This window comes from Tyto alba, unplaced genomic scaffold (genome assembly GCF_018691265.1).
Source record: "Tyto alba isolate M040663 unplaced genomic scaffold, T.alba_DEE_v4.0 Super-Scaffold_5, whole genome shotgun sequence".
In the NCBI taxonomy this organism is placed as follows: Eukaryota; Metazoa; Chordata; class Aves; order Strigiformes; family Tytonidae; genus Tyto; species Tyto alba.
The window spans coordinates 6,064,659-6,083,657 of NW_024881326.1; the positions used below are offsets into that span (position 1 = coordinate 6,064,659).

Consider the following 18,999-nt stretch of genomic DNA (forward strand, 5'->3'; position numbering starts at 1 on the left):
CTCTTTCTTTAAATTGGAAGAATTAGACTGAAGAAGGGACTAGAAAAGTATTTGCCATGAGGCATGGGTTGGAACTTCATCCTCTGGTTCCTCTGGGGAAGGACCGGAGGAAGAAAGAGTTTCTTTCTTTCTCATACATTTCACAAGCTGAAGAGTTTCCTGAAAGTGCAGCCTCCTTGCCTAATCCCTTAGCTGCCTAATCTGCAAATTTTATGAAACTCCTTGGTGTTATAGCAGACTTTGATTCCTCTTTTATTCCTCCTTTATTTGTTATTAGTTATTTTTAACTTTCTAGCATCTCTGGTGGTAACTGCAAATTACAGTGAGAAAATAAACTACATAGATAAGGGAATGTAAGGAAAAATTGTAATATAATAAAAGAAAACATGTACAATACAATGCATTTGATATGTAAGTATAAAAGCTTGTCGTGGTTTGATCCTGGTCAGCAACCAACCACTGCAGCTGGTCACCCTCCCTTCCCCCTCCCCACCTGGGAATGAGGGAGGGAATTAGAGGGGTGAAGGGAGACTCGCAGGCTGAGATAAGAACAGTTTAATAATGGCAATAAAATGAGAACAATGACAATAACAGGAAAAAAAAAATATAAACAGGCAATGCACAATGTAATTGCTCACCACCTGCTGACCAATACCCAGCCCGTTCCTGGCTAGGGATCCCGAAATATCAAGATCCCGCAATCGCAGTCCCAGAAGTGAGAGAGCGCTTCTTCCCGATTACCCCTCCTCTATATAGTGAGCATGACATTCCATGATATGGAATATTTCATTGGCCAATTTGGGTCTGGTGCTCTGTTCGTGCTCCCTCCCTGCTCCCTGTGCCCTTGTGCACGGGCAGGACATGGGGAGTCGGGGAGTCCTTGAAGACTCGGTAGCAGCTGAAAACATCAGTGTGCTATCAGCATTCTTCTCATACCAAATCCAAAGCTAAATCCAAAACACAGCACTCATCTAGTCCCTGAAAAGGAATATTAACTCTATTTCAGCCCAAACCAGGACAAAACTCAAATGGTATCTTTTATGTACATGTTATTTATGTGTAATTGTTTTTGTTTTTGTTTTTTTTTTTCATTAAAATAAATACAAATGAGAACCTGTTTGGGGCTGTGGTAATAGTGTAAATGGTGATAAACATGAGATTTCTAAGGCAAATTAATAGTCAGTGTAATGTGCTTTTGCAAATTAATTGATTTTTGGCTTCTTCCTCAATGATTTTCATATGAATAGTTACTGAATCTTAATATCTTTGAATTATATTGTTGTAGGAAATATGTAGCATGTTCTCAACATGGAGACAAGTAAGATCTTTGACTAAATGAAATGTGAACACACAAAAACATTCACAAAGTTATCTAGGAGGTTGTGTTACACAAACAACTTTATGAAGTACCTTAAGGTAGTAGCTGCCCATTTAATTCTCAAGTCCAGTGTACAGCCAGTAAACCATGGTCCTCAGGTGAGAAATGAGAAATTTTAAGGGCCGTTGAACACACTGAATTTAGCAGAGTGCTCAACAGCCCTCAAAATTTCTCATTTAGGAGGTTGCATATGTATTGCTTCCACAAATGAATGTGAACTTCACTTTCCCCATTTGATTTACACTTCTTCCTCCCCCCTCTCTCTCCAAGTCTCTTATGCCATGAGTAGCTGCTCTGACTTTCTTCTCATTTTGAAACACATACAATAGACCTGCTGATTAAAACATTGACGTAAATTCAGAGTGTGAAACAATGTACAGAAATTTGCAGTTTAACACTGGAAAATCCCAAGCCCTGCAACAATCTAAAAACCACATGTTTGGGATGTTTTTTCCCCTTCCCCATTATCACTCCTTCAGACACCAACTTGCTAACACACACGACACTATTCAACTTAATGTATATTATTTGCCTTTCTGGATTTCCTTTCATTACTGTTCAGGATCTTTGCATTGGTTCTGTTCTCCTGACTGATGTTTCCAGTATCCTCAAACAACCTCCACTGTGAAAGAGGAAGGAGACCAGCCCAAAATAAGTACCATGGACTTAATCTTCCATTACGTTGATATTTTGTCCTTGTCTTTAAGCTACTTGGGCTCCTTTATAGTTTTACATGTGCAGAGGTAGAGCATTTTGTACGTTTTCATCTGGAGAACTGTTTTTGTGTGTGTTTGGGTGGGGAACATTCTCAGACTAAGAACCACCTCAGACAAAGAATCAAGGATAAAATAAAATTGTGAATCTATGATATTTAAAGAGACTTTTAAAATATGTAAGTCAGAATTGCTTAATTATATGATAGGGTTCATAAAAGGCACATAATAGCAACTTGTCAAACTATTCCAGTTTACAAATAATTTACATTTTTCTGTAAGCTCTTTCTCTAGTTGAACAGATAGGTTGATTAAGTAATTTCAAAGAGTATTATTTGTCATTGTGTCATTAAAACAAAATAACAGTTTTCCATAGGGCAATAGGAAAATTTGAAAGGAAGGTTCTTTATGCTCATCTCTGTTTATACACTAGGTTTGTGATTCTCTTTTATCTACATTGTTTGGACATCTTTCTATTTATTTTAAACATTTATTTGCTGAAATAAATACTTATTTAGTCTCCCAGTTGTTTGAAATTAGCAAAATTTTTGGCAAATGGCAACAGTATGGAAACTACACAAGTCCTGCAAGTCCACTAAGTTTGCAAAAATACTAAGTTGAAGAACAGGACCTTCATGGTTTTTCACCTGGGTAATTTTTCTTTTTTGCCTGTGCCAGAAAAACTAGAGTTGCAGAAAGACTAGCTGGCGCACAGTTATTCCTGGCCATGCAAATAGTTGCTCTGGAGATGCACTGGTATAAATGCTTTCTATATGCATGAAAATCCTAACTATGCAGTTGTTAACTATACTGATGGCTATACTGATGTTGTAGTAAATAAATACTTGGTGAGTATATCTGGAGTTGTCAGTAGTTCTCTGTTGATGAACAAAGTTGAACAGTGTGAGAGCTGGCTGCCTGTTCAGCTGCCTAATTCTCATATCAGCATGAGCACCTTAAATAGCAAAGGCACCACTGGCCAGTGGGGACAAACTTGTCTTTAACTGCTCATCTCTGAAGGGTTTTTTTGTTTTTGTTTTTTTTTTTTTGTTTTGTTTTGTTTTGTTTTGTTTTGTTTTCAGGAAAATAAAGTTGCTTAAAGGTAGAAAGGAAGGTATCTGTTACTTGAAATGCTGATTTTTTTTTTTAACGCACCCAGTCCTCTTTCCTTTTTTTGATCATTAGATATTTTACATTTCCTTATAAGTATTTTTGTAAAAAGAAATTAGAATCTTGAGGGATAAAGTACTTGTAGTTTTAGCTGTTGTGTTATTGTGTTACAATAGGGTCCATAAGGCTCCATAGGTGAAAATCCTATTGTGATCTTCTATGTATGTTCATAACTGTAACCTTTTTCTCCTCTGTGCACAGTTCATGCAAAAAACTTGAATTTCATATTAAAGTTTCCTCATTTTTCTTGTGACTGTGTTTTTTTAGTAAGACTAAATCTATCATAAATCCACTTGAACTTTATCTCCTTGTGGAAATATGTAGTATTTTAGGTAACAAGTTTAGATATGCAGACTAAAAGCAGCCACTTTTGGCATTCTAAGTGCTTTTGAGAAAATGCATCCCATGGGAGTTAACATACTAGAAGGGACCGTATACTTGAGAAGTAGACCATTAAGGCAATATATTATCTTAGATTTCAGTTGAATATGAGTTATAGTATAAAATAGTCACTTTCTTTTGCTCCACCAAAAAAAAAAAAAAAATAGTTAAAATATTGAATATGTTAGCTGCTACATTTTGAATTAGCATATAGACTGAAGGGTAAATGCTGTGCTTTTTAAACATGTGTAATCTAATTAACATTTGTGAGATTTATTGGGATGAGTTTTCCCCTTGGCATATGCAATTGTAAACAGGGAGAACATGGGCTGCAAGCTGCTAGGGGCAGACATCTGCCTGGACTGGACATCCATGTAGAGAAGTGCCTGCATCCTTGCTCCCTGAGGTCCTGGCCTCAGCTGACATGGCTCATGAAGTTATGAGAAGATTTGTAATTATGAGGAAGTTCTTCAGCTGGTGAAAATAAGTAGAAATCTGCTTTGACGGGAGGGAGGTTCAGAAGATGCTTCTTGAAATGACAAGGTGTAATTTAGCTGACAGAGAACATACTCTAAGAACACTGTGTTGCTGTAGTACTTTACAGAAATCTAAGCTAAAAAATAAGAATGCTGCTGCTTTTTGACAGAACGCTTTTAAAAAATAATTTATGTAGTAGTTTTATTGGAGGTTATTTCTGCAGTATGGACCTCAGTCAAAATTGAGACTAGTGTTAAGGCTGATAATTAATCCTGTTGGCTCTCTTATTTCATGAGGAAACAATTAAGTGTGTTTTTCAATATAAATTGTTCTTGATGTACATCAATAAACTATCCCCCTTTGGAAATACCTTCTTATTAGCACTTATTAGAAGCACTAAAGACCTGCTAGTGTCTTTAAACACAAGTGTCCAACTGTAAGAGCCTAATTTACTTTCCTTGAATTTTATATGGTTTCAGCAGCTAAATCTTAATTTTTGTTGATAGTATACTTCTTTAAATGGTAGTATACATTTATTCCTCTTTCATGTCATCTGCTAAAGCATGTGTTAACCATCATAAATTTTTGATGTAGTGGTCAATCTGGACTATACTCCTGCATGCAACAAGCTACCTCATTGCTAGTTGTGAGCTCCTTGCCAGCAAGATTTGGCTTTCACCTTTCTTTCAGAGCACAGGTGCAGTATGTGGAGTGAAGCTCCTGGCACTTTTTTATAGTAGCTCAGCTCAATTAAGCAGAACTTCAAATCAGCTGTTTCACAATAAAGCATTGACTCACCTCTTTGCTGCTCTCTGGAGGGCCTCACATTTGTCTTGCTGCTCCGATGGCTGGTGCTGCTGGGATGGGCAAGCCGATGCAGTGACAATAGCAGGGTGACCTTCCAGGGCTCTTTCACAGGAAAGTGAGGCTATGTCCACTTGTTTCTGTTTGCTGCTCACCTTCTTCCCCTGCCCTCTAAAAAAGAAGTTGCCATTCCCTGAGATGAAAGCCAGCCCACGTGGTCTGTCATTGCAGTGTAGACCTTCAGGAATGCTTTGATGGCAAAGGAAAGATATACACAAATAGATGACTTAACAGTTGAGCCACTTAAGCATATTCCAGCTTAACGTTTTTTGTTAGATTTTGATCGATACCTTAAAGAAAATACCAGGGCTTTTTGTTATTTCAGAGAGTGTATAAGAGCCATTCCTCGCACTAGCTGGTAAGGGGATTAGTTTGACAAACTAAAGCTTTGGTCAGGCTGATAGTAGAAGAGAGTATTTGTCCTCAGTCTCTATCAATGATTCTTGTCTCTAATGTTTCTTTTTTAGAAATTGGAAGAATACTGTATGCATGTTTGATATTGTATTTAGTCTCTCAAGATGGCATCCCAGGTCTGACGTTCAATTAGGGAGTGCAGTTCTGTAATCCTTATTTAATTAGAACTCCTTGTCTTATTCCCTGGGAGTTTCATTTGTAATTGGATTCTCACAAGTGAGAATATGCAGAGGCTACCTCAAAGGGAAGTTACAATTTGCTGATGTGTGTTACTTACCTGTAGTTCTTCGAGAATGTTTCCTCTGCATATTCACATTACGGGTCCTGTCCACCTTCTGTTTGTCCTTGGATTTCTACTGCCCAACATTTGCGGTGTTTATAAGGAATAACTGAAGTATTGAGAACTGTACAACTCTAAAATCTCTGATTATTTGCTGTCATGAGATGGCACTTGTACAGTCCTAGTAGTCACTGCTCTTCTAGGAAGTTCCTGTAGGTCACCAGCACTGGAGAACCAAAACCCACTGGTGTGAATATGCAAGGACAGCACTCTCAAAGAGCAAGACAATGGTAAGTACCCTTTTCTTTGTCTTCTGTGATTAACCAGATATCTCAAATGTTATTTTGTAAGTTCCCTATTTGCAAATTTGCTACACTTTCCTATGATAAAAGCATATAGAGATTAATTTTAGAGCTGTTGCCTTTCTGGCAAAAAAACAAGGAAGTATCTGTATTTGTAGATACTGACTTTAGTTGTAAATTGATGTACTACTGTCAGCACGTGGGTGTGTACACATATTTGAGTATAATACATATTTCTATCAGATAAAAAGGCACAATTACAGTGCAGTATTATATATTTTACAGAGTTGTACTCTTTTAGCTATATTATACTTATAATAGATTAGATAGCAGAGTCAGTCACTGACCAAAACAGTCTTCTAATAGTATTAACAATATTAATTCTCAAAACAGAATTTCCAAAAGAAAATCAAAGATTTATTGCTTTTCACTTCTAAATTTTTTTCTGAACTTTTTTCTTTTTTCCAGACATGGAATTCTGTGAGACTCCCCATATTCTGTGCTCTGGCTATCAAACAGATTTACATGGTGTAGCTGAGCACAATTACCCGCTAGAGGTGGGCTCAGATGTCGATACAGAAACAGAAGGTGGTGCATCACCAGATCATGCCCTGAGGATGTGGATGAGGGGGATGAAATCGGAACACAGCTCCTGTTTGTCAAGCCGGGCAAACTCAGCATTGTCCCTCACTGACACTGACCATGAAAGGAAGTCTGATGGGGAGAATGGTAATAAATAAATGCATCTAATGTACTGAAGAGAAGTAGTAACTTATTTGAAACTTTTTTCTACTTTATTTTCCTTTTTTTTTTTTTCTCCTTCCTATTTACTTTCTTTGTCCCCCTCTTTTCTTAGGTCTCTATATTATATTAAAGGTGAGAGGGTTGTTTAGTATGCTTATTGTATTTATAGTGTAGATGGAAGACAAGAAATGAAACAATAGACTTGTAGACAAGAAATGAAACAATATTTTGTTAAAATGTCATTCTTATAGATACCAATTATTTTCCCATGTTCTCCATTTTTATGCCATAGGACATGTGTCATTTGAGTTTAGTGGCCTATGAATTAGGTTCTAAAATCTATGCATGTACACATATATCACATTTTGTGTAGAGTTGATCCTGGACGTGCTGGCTTCTGGGTGAAGCTTTAAGACTCCATAGCCAGGTCACTTCAGAAAGACAACCTGGAACCCTAAGTGCTTTATTTACCCGGAATTTCAGGCTACACCTGAAGACATGCCTTTACCAGTAGGACAGATTGAGCAGGTGTTTGTCATATCTGAGTTATGTATTTCTCTGCATATGGAGGGTGGGTTTCCAGGTTAGGTTTGGGGTGGGGGTATGTTTTGTTTATTTTTGAAAATATTTGTTCTCTTTCAGGATCTTTTTACTTATTTACTTTTCTTATGGATTAATGTGCCACAGAAGGGGAAAATGTCTATTTAATTAAGTATTATGAGGGGATTTAATAATTTTTTATCTCCGCATGAAAATTGATGAAAATCTGTTCTGAATGTTTCCTTAAAGAGTATAGTAAGTAAACAAATTTATCATACTTAAGATCAACAAGCTTATCTCATATTTCAATTTCTGTGTTCAATAACTACATGTTATGCAGGTCTGAATGTAGTTAAATATGTATTTTTAACTGGATAAGAGAGAGGGAAACCGGTGAAAATGGCAGATTGACACCTCAGTGTTGACAGTGATACATTTTAGTAGATCTATAGTCAGAAGATGAAAGAGAGTTCAGTCATGAATGTCATTTCTGTAGTTATGTGTTTTGAATTTGTCAAATATGAAGCTGGTAATTTAATTATAATTTCATATGCATGTTTGTCAATACCAATTATAATGTCCAGTATTGGTTCAAAGACATTAGATTATCTCCATTAGTGGTTTGGTTAAAAAAAAAAATTGTTTTAGTGCACAGCTTGGTTTTAATTAAATATTCCTTTGAAGATTAAATGTTCTGTGCTATCACATTGTATTGTGTTGCTAGAATCAGTTAATTTTCAGATGTTACCCCATTTGCACAATGATCAACGGATGCCTGTCTTCTGTCTTCCTACTTTTGCCACCTCCTGTCTGGGATCCATCCTCTGTAAAGTGCTGTAGCATAGGGGTTTTTTTAGTTGGGGTTTGGGGTTTTTTACATGTTTTCCTAAGACATTTGGTTTTAGATGGTGGCGGCAGGAATTGAATCTGGTCTGCCTGGAATTGGTTGGTCCTTAACTGTGAAAATGGTTTAAAGGGTATGCTACCTGAGAAAGGCATGTACATATTTGTACCATTCAGACTAAAATACACACGGATATTTATGTTTTAAGGTGCTGGGAAGCCGATATACTGAAAGCAGATTAATCATATAACCAAGTTAGGTATTTCAGTCTGGAATGTAGTGGTGCAGCTGGATATTCATGATGTTTTGCTATCCATGCAAGTTGTACTAAATAAGTCATCTTGGTATAGATGAAAATTACTGTAGGTAGTAAAGGAAAGGCTTTTGTTATTTTCATCATCCTACATTGCAGGGACTATGGGTTAAGCGTCATTAAGATAGGGACACGTAGTCATTGTGCTTCACCAACAAAGAATGGAGTCGTTTCTTCTAAATGTTTGTCTAAGAGAATGATTTTAATCAATTTAAATTAATTTCCTGCATGGTCTACAATAGAACAGAGTAGTCCTTTTGCATGTGGCTTTAATATTTGATTCTTTGTAAGCTTAGTAACAAATTTTTAATCAGGGATTTGTGTTTTAGATACTTGAATACAAATTTTAACTAAATAATTGGGAGAGGAAAGTGATGGCAAGAGCAAGCTGAGAGAGAGAAACTGAGAGCACAAACTCATTTAACTCTTTAGTTGCCTCCAGACAGGGTCAACAGAGCAGGTATCAATTCTTCCTGTGGCATTGAATCATCATAATAATTACAGTCTTGAAAGTTAATGTGGATAAATTTGAAAACAATGATGGTTCAAACCATATTCATTTATATTATGTAGTACTTCACATGTAAGTTCATAGTCAAGATTGCTGATCCAGAGAGCAGCCTGTTTTCCATCTGGGTTTGTTTTCATTAACAAAGCACTCTTTGAATAATGTTCATAAATCTCCACTTAAATGAAGTAATAGATGCCACATCTTTCTGTTTCTGTGCAGTTATTTGTGCCAGGGGCTTTATCAGGGAGCCACAAATGGTGTATTTGTCCTTGTCAGTTCCTGCCGTGGCATTAGACTTTCTTTGTGCCAGCCAGAAACTTCTGTGGTATGACAATGGGTGAACACATAACATCAGCTTCTGGATGTTCATGAAATGCTAGTTTCCATGATACTGTCTAATTGCTGTAAAAATAGATATTTAGAAATTCTGGCTTTCCAAGGGTTGACCACATGACATGTGAACACAGCTATTTGTAACTGGAGTAAAGTTAATGAGGAAGATACAGTTGTTGCATTGTTTGAGAAAATTAATGGCTATTATTGTCTGTATTTTTAAAATGCCAGTTGTTTCTTGTTGTTGGGTTTATTTTTTTTCTCTATGAGCACAATTCTGCTACAAATACAGAATAGCTTTTTTTTTGGTGACATTAAGACAACTAAGTGTGTGGATGCTGGTAGAACTGATTTCAGGAGATTATTTTGTTTCACATGGATCTGAAGCAAATATACTTTTGCAAATTTTATTCTGTTTAGATATTCCTTGAATTTTTCATATTAATTGAAAGCTCTAGCAGGAGGTTCCCTGACACAGGATATATACTTCATTATGTATTCTGAGTAGCCCAATTTGAGAATTTATTTGAGGATTATTTTCCTTCATAGACTCACCAACTCTGTCATAATCACTGTTTAAGCATACTCTGGTTGTTTTGGCAGCATTGAACAGATTGTATGAAACACCAACATTCCCATTTAAATTAGTGTTGTCAATGTTAATGGCAACTAATAATAGCTTATTAGTGCACAAACTGCCTTCAGCTTTGCCTGAGGCTAAGCAAAATATATATTAACTGCAAGTAATGAATGACCAATTTCTTGGGGATCATTGCTTATCTCTGGTATAGTATAAATAGCTCTATTTAAACATCAACAGTGTTATTCTACAATATGTGAATGTAAATTTCAGACAGAAACACTACAGAATACCAATATCAAAAATAGTTACTTTATTCCATTGAAGAAGACTGCATTTACCCTCAATTCACTGAAACAATGGTATCTGTCATTCAGCATATCAGAATATTGAGTTCTGTGGTTTGGTCTGCCAGATTACTGAGCTGGCAAATTTATTAATTTCTTTATTTTTCTAGAGTAAAGTTATGGTCCAGGAGACAATACAACCCTGATCTAGTAAAAAGGCAGTCCTCAGAAATACATCTAAAACCACATCATCTGACACAAATCTGCATCCTGCACTAGCCAGTGTACTAAAAATGAGACTGCAATCCATTTTGTATCCATATTCTCTTCCCCATTAAATTGCTCATGCAGTTCTTACGTTTTGCTTCACAGGATGTCTGTGCAGCTGTGAAGTGATGAGTTTTACTTCAAGTGCATTCACGACATGCCATAATCCATTTCTGAGCTGCATTTGACTTGTTTGCACAACCATCAACTCTTTTACTTTTAGCTACAATATGTCGTCTGAGAGCTAGTATGAAACTTGAGTGATTCCTACAATAATACAATTTTTAACCTATTTAAGGTTGTCAGTTGTTTTGAAGTACTTTAAAGGTTGACTTGTTTGCCTTACTCCTGGCACATACTTACATATTTTTATGCAATTAGTTATTCTTTCTCTACTAAATAGTGAGAACCAATAGCAGAGTACTGGATTCTCAGTACTAGATGAGTGTACTGTGAAATACAGTCAGTCCTGGAGCTGGATTCATGTTCAATTCCTTTGACTTCATTATTTTATGACAACTAGGCATTGGCTATAGTTCACAATATCCTCTTTGAGATTTGCAGGCAAGAAATTAAGGTATTAGTACAGGCTGAAATACCACTAGAGTGGTCATGGAATATGGCCTTAGAGTGCTTGAGATCTGGCCAGGGGAGGTTTCTTAGTAGCATATTTGTCTTTTTAAAAACAAAACAAGAGGGAAAAGAAAAAAAACAGCTATGAAAAAATGTAGTTGTTTCCGTTTTTCCACAATTATTGGGAAACTTCTTTCTTAACATCAGCGTACAGGATCAGATTCTATTTGGAATAATAGTTTTAATAATATCAATAATTTTAAACAGAAGTCTGCAAAGACAGTATAGTAATATTAGCCATAAATTAATAGGTAGGTGTAGTATAGAAATTCATAGGTTATAGATCAAAGCTGAGTTTAATGACATAGAAAAATGTAATATTAATCTTGTGTAATTCACTTGAGTATTTATTTTATAACCTGGGAGCAGTGGTCCATTTAACAGCTTTTGACTCTCCCTAAATTTCTCGAGGTTTTTTACTTTGGTTGCTGGGCAAATGGGTGACTTTTGGGCCAGTCACCTCAGCTCTTTGCACTTCAGATTCAAGTATCTTAACAGTATCTGTTAAAGGGATAAAGATGCCTAACTAGTAAAAGAAATATTGGAATTTCTGATTTTGTATGAGAAACGCAGCTTTGTGAATGTTGTAGTTAATCAAACATGAGGAGGATTTAGCTAAGGACAGGGTTCTGATTTAATTTATGGTGTGTGTCAACAGACCTACTGTGAATTCACACCTGTTTAAATTAGATTTGAATTTGTCTCTTCGTAAAAGTCTTGTGTTTAATGTAAGAAAGTGAGAGCATTGGGATTAATGTTGCTGTTATTTACTGTTATTTTGTAAACAAACCAGGCATTAAGCTGATCTCTGGCTTTCTCATTTCACCAGGAAATTACAGCTACATTATAACAACAATACATGCTCTGAGAATTATGCATGTGACTGACTCTCTATGCAGGATTGTGTTTATAATAAGGATGGCTGTATCAGAAGTACTTCCATTAGCTCCTGTCCTGTCACTCTCTCTTTACAGTGGTACAATTAAGAAATTGAGTTACTAATTTGCAAGTAGAGCAGTTAGGTCAAATATGTGTAAGTAGCCTTGAAAATGTAAAGGTAAGCATCAGTCTTAATCCCATTCCATACGTGCCATATAATATTTTTCTTTTCATTCCTAGTGTGCTTTACTTTGCCTTTGTATTGTGACATGGATTGCATTCATGTTTGTACACTCCTGTCTGTTGGATGGTTTTAGTCACCTAATAGATTAAGGCAACCTCATCAATTAAATAAAATGCAAAGACCCCATGGTGACATTCCTTCAACTTCTGGAATTTACTATAGCTTGTCAGATATTTGATATATGATACTCTCAAATATTTGACAAAAAATGGCCACTAATCTTCCCTTAATAAAAGACTTTTTTTCCTTCAATTGTGTTTTTTCTCTTTTAGTGTTTAGATGATGTTTATGTTGGTTGCTTCTGCTGTTGTTTCAAAGAAGCCTCCTCTGTCAAAATAAGCATATGAGTCTCTGCAGTAACATAGTAGTGCCTTTTGCAGATCATTGGCATATACATTGACGTTGTAACTGCTCTGCTGGTGGCGTTAAGAGTGTAAGATGCTGTCGTTGACCTCAAAGTGGTTCCATTGGAAATGTTACTGTCTCAAAGGAAGTATGTAAGTTATCTGAAATGCTTTGGATAAGTGTGAGATGCTTCTGTAAGCAGTGTAAAATCACTTCAGTTGTAATGAAAGTCTTGCATTTGTGCCCCTAGTATTTAAGCCATTTATGAAATCACTCGGATATGGAAATTCAGTTAATGATGAATTGCTTGTCAGTATTGTGGGGAAAATTCTGACTTTTTAAAATTACTACGTTCATTACTTTTTCTGTCTGACAGGGGCACTACATCTGCATATCTGCTAATCTCTACAGTTTTCATACGGTATATTAAAATCAGTACACAGTCTTAAAACATACCCTTTCTTGTGTTTCACTTTTAAGCACAATGAATACAAATTTTAAAGACAAATATCAGAGTATTTATTATTATACATTAAGATAATGAAACAGTATTTAGAATATAGCAGAAATAATTTTTATATTCCATAATCCAAATGACCTTTGCCCACAGCATAATAAAGTGCCTGTGCATTTGCACAAGGTTGCGTAATATTTTTAGCCGTGCAGTTCTGTTTTCTTTCATGGGTAGCTAAAAGAGAGGAGGGAGGGAAGCTTGAGAAGAAGAGTCAGGTCTAATTTTCATCCCAGAATTGAGTAACCTGGCATTAGAGCTCACAAAAAAAAAAATTACTTGGCTTTCCTCCCCTGTGTTATGAGGAAAGGATAGTGGATGTGGCTTAAGGAGCCTGTAGCAATATAAATTATTGTTCCTTCTTTCTTTTAAATCCTTTTTACTTTCTCAGGTGGAAATGAGCAAGCAGGAAAAGTATTTCCATAAATACTTTGCAGTGCAAGAGGATGTTGCAGTGCTGCTGCAATTCTTGGGAACTCAATTTATCTAGGTTGCCACAGGGGCGAAAGATGAGATGGGATAGGCAGTGAAGCGCCTGCCTTCCATCAGAGTGCTGCAGTGCAAAAGCGTGAGGATTGTCTGACTCCTCATTTCAGCAATCTTTGTGAGACTAGGGGGACGCTGAACAAAATACTTTTTCCATTGTTAAACATTTACCATGAATTCTACATGAGGATACCTCTGGACTAGTGTATTACCAGGAACAGTTCCATTCTAAACAATCAATGTGTCTATCCTGATGTTTTATTTATATTGTTTTATTATTAAGTTTATAATATGTTTTATTTCTCATCTTTTTTGGTTAAAATTTAAAATGTATTAAAAGATCAGCAATCTGTTTTACAAAAACCACCTGGTCATATTTTAGATGTATATTCTTTGGAATAAATTACTTATTTTAGTTTAATGTTGGTTTAGTTTAATTCTTATGAAATATAAGCAATTCTTGCTGATATGTCTTAACATGTAAATGTTCCTGAGAGTTGGAACCTGATTTCATCAAAGTTTGGGATGTTCTGCTGAAAACTGCTAGTGGAACATCATTAGTGCAAAATAAGGCTAACAGGAAAACTTGTGAACTCTGGTCATAGAAGATAATAGTTAAGGCTACGAGATAAATAAGATCAAATTACTCTTACCTGGTTCCTTATACCCTCAGCCCGTATGGTTTTAAATACAAAGATATCCAGAGCTTTTTCTTCCCCATAGCAAAATGCTTTTCAGGTATTCCAGACTGTAATATACTGTAAGTGAGATAAAAAGAAGGAATCTAGCAAGTGAATACAGGATTGGTAGAAAAGTGGAAAATACTGACAAATTATCCTTTTAGGGTCTAGCAAGGTTTAATCTAAATATCATTTCTTCTTGACAGTATGAGATCTTCTAAGAATTTATTGTCGTCCTACCATGGATGACAAACGTTTGTTCATTCTTCCTCTTCAGATTTTTTTTTCATTTTTTACCCATTTAATTCATTGTATATTAAATTACATGAGAAAGTCTTATATTCCATTTTCAAATTTGTTAGTATTTCATTTCCTCTTGGGCTTAGGAGCAAGATGAAGATCAGCATAAATCTGCATTATTCAGAGTTACAAATTGTTGTGGTTATAATATTACCATATCCTCATCTTACAAATGGGAAGTATTGATACTAGCAAATAGCTTTGGTCAGAACATCTAGAAGAAGCATAGAAAATGGAGACAGTGGCTGCTTTCCATGGATGCAACCTTCATAGTCTTCTAAGAGTGAAAGCTAAACCAAATATATTAGATTGTTTCTTAATACTGCATTGGAAAATAGGATAATGGAAAGTTGTATATGGAGTTTAGTTAGTTTGTACAGAATAATGAAGATCTGAATACTGCTAGTTTCAACCTGCTATCATATACAGGTCTTACAAAATTCAGTATTTTAGATATTAATTTTATTTCATTTAATCATACCTAGATCTACACCCTGGCTTTATATTTCATAACATGAGCATGAGAGGAATTGTGTATAATAAGCTCTTCTAGAATATGGGTCTAGGAGCACTGAATAATTCCTGCAGGCACTCCTGCTTCCTCTCCCTAACAGATGGTTTTGAGTAATATTTTAATTAGATTCACATATTCTGATGACTAATTATATTGCCAGTGTTGTTTCTTTATCTTAAGTTTCTACTCCAGATGATTTGCAATGTATGCTTTATACAGTGCTCCACAAGAATGACTTTCAATTGAACAGCACCTGTCAGCATCTGATCATACGTTGTTCACCAGGAGGTGTATCAGTAATAAAGAGGAGCAGCCCTTCAGGCAACAGAAACCAAATATTGTAAAGCAACTATATTCCTTTGCCTTGGGTGTTATCCAGAAAAAGAGATGGGAAAGTCAGTGATCTAGAGGTTCTTTTATTCTATTAAATAACATGTCCTAAAAGATTTTTATGTGGGAAGAAATGCTTGGAAGTGAGGGTGGCTTAGGACATCAGGTCAGGGCTGTTCAGCTCTATTGCTAGAAGCTTTGCTAAAAGCTACCAAAAGCATATAAAAAACCCAAGGGACAAAAGTTAAGAGTACTTGTAAACTGTATATAGTATTTATTATGGTTCATAGCTCTCTTCCCTCCCCACCTCATCAGTTTCGTACATTAGAGTGATTTTATATCTTCTCTGACATCGTTAGAAATGTAATCAAGACAGCATGGTGCATTGAAACTGAAAAGAGGAAAAAGCATCAGTATTTCAACTACAGGCAAGTTGAGAGAAATGTTTGCATCTATTAAATGTCCTCCTATCCACAAATGATATGCATGTTAAACAAGTGTGAACACATGAATATCAATGATTTTGAATTTCTGTGACTCCAGCTACTAGAATTTGTCCCTGTTTTTCTTTCTCCAAAGATCCCATATAGATTTAGCATTGGTTATGCTAATAAATACTGCAGAGTATGACTCCAGTTTGATGCAGCCAATGTTGTCTTATCTTAGGGGTATATTTGTGGAACAGTTGAATGTTATTGATGAACTGTTAATTTTCTTTTGGCTTCTGAATCTAGACATTGTAATGAGCATTACCAAATGTTGCTTTAGGCTTGTTTACATCAATGTAGTAAGCGTGTCACTTGCTTTGAAGCTGAAATGAATTCACATTTGTAAATGAGCTTGGAATATTTCATGATGATTTATTCTTGTCTTTTCTAACATATTGTTACATTTCCTATCAATCAAGTACCATGGCCAAAGAAGAGTTGAAGGTATATTTCCTGTAGGATTGCATGAAGCTATTCCTTTAACGAACCCCATACTAGAGAGACTGCCCTTGTGGTGTGGTTTGTTTGCCTGTATGATCTTCACCATATTGTCACTCCACTTAGCTGTAACTCACTGCTGGGTTCTTTAGTATTCGTAACAGTATTAAATGGCTCGCTCCTACACTCTCAAACAATGCCTTTGACTTATGGAAAGACAGCAAGCAAAAAGAGGTCTTCGTGCCACAATCACATCACAGGTTTTTCATAATTAGTCAATGAATTAAAACACATATAATCAAAAATTTTTCAATGTAGCTTTTAAACTGTAACTGCAATATGATTTTTCCCTTTCTGTCTCCAGTTATTTTTGATTAAATGTAAAATATAAATGAATACATACACTTTATACGTACCAAAGCCACAATAAGTGTTGTTTAGACTTAAGTACCCTTCTCATTGTTTTGTCCAACAGCAATATCAAGCAGCAATTTTGGTTTGAGAACATCATATTTGATTAACTTTTCCCCAAACAGTGCTTTTGAGACAGCAAACTCTTTGTTATTGTCCAGTCTTGCTAAGCTCTTTCAGAGCAAGTATTTTACTGTTTGTTGAAGTGGTAGAATCATAATGCATGCCTTGAATTTATGTTTTTCTGCATAATCTGGTATAAGCCAGTTGAACAACCAGAAAGTACTTGATGTAGTTTACTTGAATTGAATCTTATTTGATTTAAATCTGCTTGAACTGTTGATGTTGGGATCACATAATAGGGCTGTTTTCTAGTTATTATCGGTGCATTGTCAGTGAGATCCAATGAGTGGTGCACCTCAGCATGGGAAACTTTTCATTTGTTTTCTTTATGACAAAACAATTCATGGGTGCTTGTATCTTTTAATTACCACAAAAATCTTAGAAGCAGAATGTACGTAAATAATAGCTACTCTTGCTGGTTCTCAAACTCCTTCATAGTGGTGTATGTTGTGATTTATTCTAATTGATGGTCTGCATGAGCCAGATCTTACTGTTTGCAATACGGCTGAATTTTGTGGGTGGCAATAGATTGCGTTCTCTCATCCACTGACAGAAAGGGATGCTGCTTTGAGTTAGCCTGCTGATCACAGGTAGGGGTGGAACTCTTGATGTAAAAGGATAAAGCTCCTGGTGAAGGGAAAAATGCCAAATTTATTTTTATGTACTTGAGAATTTTTCTCGAGAGAATAAAAGCTTCCTAGAATATTACGTAATTTCCTTTTATAAGGAAGATGATAGCAATGAAGTCTAATTTCTAGTCACAGAAATTTCTTTTGAAAGGTCGACATAGAGGTAGTGAATATGCAAATAGCTTAGGATGGCAGTTGCCTTCCTGGTATAATTATAAAAGGCTTGGTTTAGGCCTAGCCAGAGATCACGTCTTAATAAGCAAGGTGATATAAATTTTCTTTGTAATAGTTCATTCATATTAGCTCAACATAAATGAAAATCCATGTTTATGCATGCATTTGCAACCTAGATTTTGCTTTTGGGGAATGGTGCAACAATATAGTCAACTTATTCAGGTCTTAATGTGCTATCTTCACTCTCAAGATACATTTTTATCTCAGTAACCTGAATGTGACTGAAAGAGCCGTCTTTCTGTGGAATAGTGAGAGAGGAGCTAGAAGGTGCTGTTATGAAGAAGATGCCACCCTCAGTTGTTAGTAGTGTATGTCTGCTCACACGTACTCCATGTGTTTGGGACTAGCTGTTGGTGTTCTGCCAAGTACCTCCTGGGTTTTTGGTGTCTTCTCGGTGCCAGTGGCGTAAGGGATGCTGCAGTCCTCAGAAACATGCCTACTTTGATAGGAAGAGTATATGAGAGATGATCTGTCATGCAGGTGCACAAGGAAGCCTTTTGCATCCCACCTCTCACTTGCCCCAGTTTAGCATCAAACTACTTAAGGATTTTGTGCCTTTTTCAATAATACTTCCCTCTCCTGGCTCAGAAATTGATAAGAACATGGCTGTTCCAGTGCTTCTCCATTGCTTTAATAAAGGAAGGCCTTCCCTCCCATTTTGTGTGAGTTTGTGGGCTAGCAAGTGTGAGTTTATGGGCTAGCAAGTGCTGGTGAACATTTGTGAAGGTGAGCCCAGTGGCTGCAGTCTGCCAGGGCTCCACTGCCAAAGACAATAGAGCCCAAATGTTTTCCTTCCAGAGCATCTGTTATGACTCACTGTTTAGAACTGCAGTTCTTCCTTTCTAACAAGGGGTGCTGCACAAATACTTTGTTGTGATGTGCTCAATATGTCTACAACTATCTTTTATGTCTTTGCTCATGGGGAAAAATATAATTGAGTCATTCTTCCTCAAGCCTACATGGCTGTGTGTTCCGTCAGTACAGTGTTCATCTCGACACTCCTATTGATGGTTGCATTGATTATTTTTATTCTAGCTTGTGATTCTGTCTCCATTCTAGCTTTTTAATTTTTATAGTTCACTTCCTTTTGAACAGCAAATTCAGCTGTGTTTGGTTGTGTGCATATTTTGTTAGAAATGTAATCTACTGAATACAGATTTCTCCATAGTAGCTAATAACCTACAGTACTTGAAAGCTCCTTTTTCTTTTTATAACCTATCTTTTTCCAATACATTTTCTGATTACTGCACTACGGTTCAATTTTTATTGGATCATTTTAGAGCGTAATAATTCATTTCTGATCCCTAGTACCTCTTGTCCATGTCTGAAGTGGTCCACGTTATTTCAGTCACTCAT

The 18,999-nt window shown here is 36.1% G+C and overlaps 1 protein-coding gene across 5 annotated transcripts in view; it reads left to right on the top strand.

Moving 5' to 3' along the window:
• Nucleotides 1-18,999, top strand: part of TENM1 (teneurin transmembrane protein 1) — a 343,154-nt gene that overhangs the window by 113,322 nt on the left and 210,833 nt on the right. For 3 of the 5 annotated variants that reach the window (XM_042807094.1, XM_042807096.1, XM_042807095.1), the window contains exon 3: nucleotides 6,448-6,708. The exons of the other annotated variants lie outside the window; for them this stretch is intronic. In XM_042807094.1, coding sequence (XP_042663028.1) covers nucleotides 6,448-6,708 — 261 coding nt within the window. The remainder of the gene's footprint in view (nucleotides 1-6,447; nucleotides 6,709-18,999) is intronic. 5 annotated transcript variants of the gene reach the window in all.